The sequence below is a fragment of the Nicotiana attenuata genome, unplaced genomic scaffold (assembly GCF_001879085.1).
Source record: "Nicotiana attenuata strain UT unplaced genomic scaffold, NIATTr2, whole genome shotgun sequence".
Taxonomy (NCBI): domain Eukaryota; kingdom Viridiplantae; phylum Streptophyta; class Magnoliopsida; order Solanales; family Solanaceae; genus Nicotiana; species Nicotiana attenuata.
The window spans coordinates 1-3,540 of NW_017682522.1; the positions used below are offsets into that span (position 1 = coordinate 1).

Sequence of the window (3,540 nt, forward strand, 5' to 3'; positions counted from 1 at the left end):
AAAGAAGTGAAACAAGTAAGGGGGAAAATTGAAACTGTAAGTAAGGATGAGGGGAGTCCAAGCAAAAGGAACCTTGTGGCACAGAAAGAGGCTACAAAGCAAATAGAAGGGAGGAAGCAGAATGAGAAGGGTAAAGAGGTAGACAATAAAAGAAGAGAGGTGGGAATTAGGCAGAAACAAGGTGAGGGTTGGAATCAACCACAAAAACATGCTAGTGTCCCTATTGTTATCAAGGATGTGATAACAGTAGCAAACACTTTCAAAGCATTAGAAGGAGTAGAAAAAGGAAGTGGAGGTCAAGAGAATGTGGGGAGCCAATCATCTCTCAATATGAGGGATGGTTAATATCCTAAGCTGGAATGTGAGGGGCCTTAATGGCCCTATAAAACAGAGGGAAGTAAAGGCCCTCTGTAATAAGCTGAAGGTGGGGCTAGTAGGAATGATAGAAACTAGAATAAAGAATAATAAGGTTGAAGGAATAGTTAGTAAAATGTTTGGGGGTTGGGAGCATTTTTCTAATCACAATGCTCACTATAATGGGAGAATTCTTATAGTATGGAGACCTGAATACTACAAGATTAGGGTAGTATATGAAAGTGCACAGGCTGTGACTTGTGAAGTGTTTTATGTACCTATACAAAAGGAATTCATCACCACATTTGTATATGCACATAATTCAAGGGAGGAGAGAAGGGAGTTATGGGAGTATATAAATAGGGGGATTGGAAAGAAGCCATGGCTAGTATTGGGGGACTTCAATTCTATCTTACACATGGAAGACAGAATAGGGGGAAACAAAGTGACAATAAATGAGGTGAAGGAGTTTCAAGAATGTATAGATAAGGTTGGGTTAACAGAGTTTCCAAATAATGGGTGTAGACACACTTGGAATGATAAACATGATGGTGGGAGAATCTTCTCAAAGATAGATTAGGTTTTTGTAAATGAAGAATGGATGGAACATATGGTGGACTGTAGAGCAAAGATTCTGACAGAAGGAGTGAGTGATCATACTCCAATCCAGATCACAGAAATGGAGAAAAAGAATCATGTGGGGATGAATTTTAGATACTGTAATATGTGGAGTACACATCCAGAAATTTAGAGGCTTGGTGGAAAAGGTTTGGAGTATGATATGAAGGGGCACAAAATGTTTCAAGTAGTGAAGAAACTAAAGCTGTTGAAAAGGGAGCTGAAAGATTTGCACAGAAACAACTTCAGCAACATTATAGAGGAGGCAGCAGAAGATAGAAATAACCTGAGGAGATGCCAGGAAGCACTACAGCAGGATCCTTTGAATGCAGCATTACAAGAGGAAGAGAAGATAATGGGAGAGAAGTTCAGAATGTCAAATTATAAGGCAGAAATGATGATGCAGCAAAGAAGTAAAGCTAATTGGCTGAGAGCAGGTGATGATAATACTAAGTACTTTTTCTCAATTATGAAGCAAAGGAAGCTAGCACAAATCATCACACAGATAGAAGATCAGAACAGTCAGGTACAACATGAACCTGAGAGGATAGCTGAGGTTTTTGTTGAATATTATAAGGAACTGCTGGGAAGGAAAGGTGAGAGGATGGGTAGTGCAGAACAGTGGTTTTTGAAGAATGGGTATAGAATAGATACAAAGCAACAGGGTGACTTGTTGGAGCCATATACTAGCAAGGATGTTAAGGAAGCTATATGGGGCATCAATGTGAATAAAAGTCCTGGGCCGGATGGGTATGGAAGTGGTTTTTCAGAGAAACTTGGGATATCATAGGGGAGGATGTTACAGAAGCAATTCTGACCTTTATGAAGAATGGGAAAATGTTGAAGCAGATCAATGCTACAATGTTAATACTGATTCCAAAAGTTACAAATCCTACTACTGCTGCTCAGTTTAGGCCGATATCATGCTGCAATGTCATATATAAAGGCATTTCAAAAATGATATGTAAAAGACTGAAGGGGGTGTTACCACAGATTGTAAACGAAACGCAAGCTGCATTTGTACAGGGAAGATCACTAGTACATAATGTCCTCATATGTCATGACTTAATGAGGCATTACAACAGGAAGATGACAACAACTAGATGCTTAATGAAGATAGACTTGAGGAAAGCATATGACATGGTTAGATGGGATTTTTGGCAAAAATGTTAGAAGGATATGGCTTCCCAAGCAAGTTCATAAATCTGGTGATGACATGTGTAACCACAACTACATTCTCAGTAGGGGTAAATGGTGCAGGGCATGGGTACTTTGAAGGACAAAGGGGTCTACGTCAAGGAGATCCAATGTCACCACTCCTATTTGTGATGGTGATGGAATACCTATCAAGAATACTGCATAGAATGAGCCAGCTACCAGATTTTAGTTTCCATCCAATGTGTAAGAAGCTGCAACTCACACATTTGACATTTGCAGATGACTTAATGATTTTTTGCAAAGCTAATAGGGAATCAGTGGGAAGGGTGATGGAAGCTTTGAAGGTTTTATCCAATGCAACTGGGATGATGGCAAATATGGATAAGTCAAATATATTCATAGCTGGGGTAGATGAGGAGGCTGAAGCTAGGCTGGTAGAGCAAACTGGGTTCACAAGAGGAAGATTTCCTATAAGATACCTAGGACTTCCTCTATCACCCAGAAAATGGAGCAAAATGGAATGAAATCAACTGATTATGAAGATCACAGAAAGAATTAGGAATGCTGCTGTAAGACATGTATCATATGCAGGGAAATTGCAAATTATAAACTCTGTTCTGTTCTCAGTGCATAACTTCTGGGGGACAATTTTTATATTACCTCAGAGTGTAGTAAATGAAGTTGATAGGAAGTGTAGGGATTTTCTATGGGGAAGTTCAGAACAAAAGAGGAAAATAACATTAGTTGCTTGGGAGAAAATATGTAAGCCAAAGGCACAAGGGGGCTGAACATAAAAGGGTGTAGGATTTTGAATAAGGCAGCTGTGGGAAAATTAATATGGCAAATAATGGAGAAGAAAGATACACTATGGGTGAAATGGATAAATGGAATATATATGAAAGATGGGGACTTTTGGAGTCATGAACCCCAGGTAAATAGCAGCTGGTACTGGAGAAGACTGAACAAGTTGAAACTGGGAATGGTTAATTGGTATAACACTGGAAAATATACTCTGATGAAGACTGAGAAATACTCTATAATGAAGGGGTATACTCAGTTAATAGGAGAGACACAGAGAATGGAACATGCTGACCTGATATGGAACAACATATGCTTGCCAAAACACAAATTCATCTTGTGGTTAGCTGTGCAAAACAAGCTGCTAACACAAGAAAGAATGATGAATATGGGTATCCAGGTTGGGGATTGTGGATGTAGTTTATGTGGGGAGATGAAATGGACAGTGTAGAACATCTATTTACCAAATGTGATTGGGCTGCACAAGTATGGAAAGCTCTAACAGACTGGAGTGGAATCAAATTCTAACAGAGGAGTATCCATCACACACTGAAGTGGATACAGAACAGGAAATGGCCAAAAACAAAGAAGCATATAGCAGCAACAATTTTT

At 39.2% G+C, this 3,540-nt stretch overlaps 1 protein-coding gene across 1 annotated transcript; it reads left to right on the forward strand.

Moving 5' to 3' along the window:
* The first annotated feature begins 1,150 nt into the window (after nucleotides 1-1,150).
* LOC109222008 lies at nucleotides 1,151-1,762 on the forward strand. Its single transcript, XM_019386423.1, has one exon. The coding sequence runs from the start codon at nucleotides 1,151-1,153 to the stop codon at nucleotides 1,760-1,762; it is 612 nt and encodes a 203-aa protein (XP_019241968.1).
* Nucleotides 1,763-3,540: the final 1,778 nt, after the last annotated feature.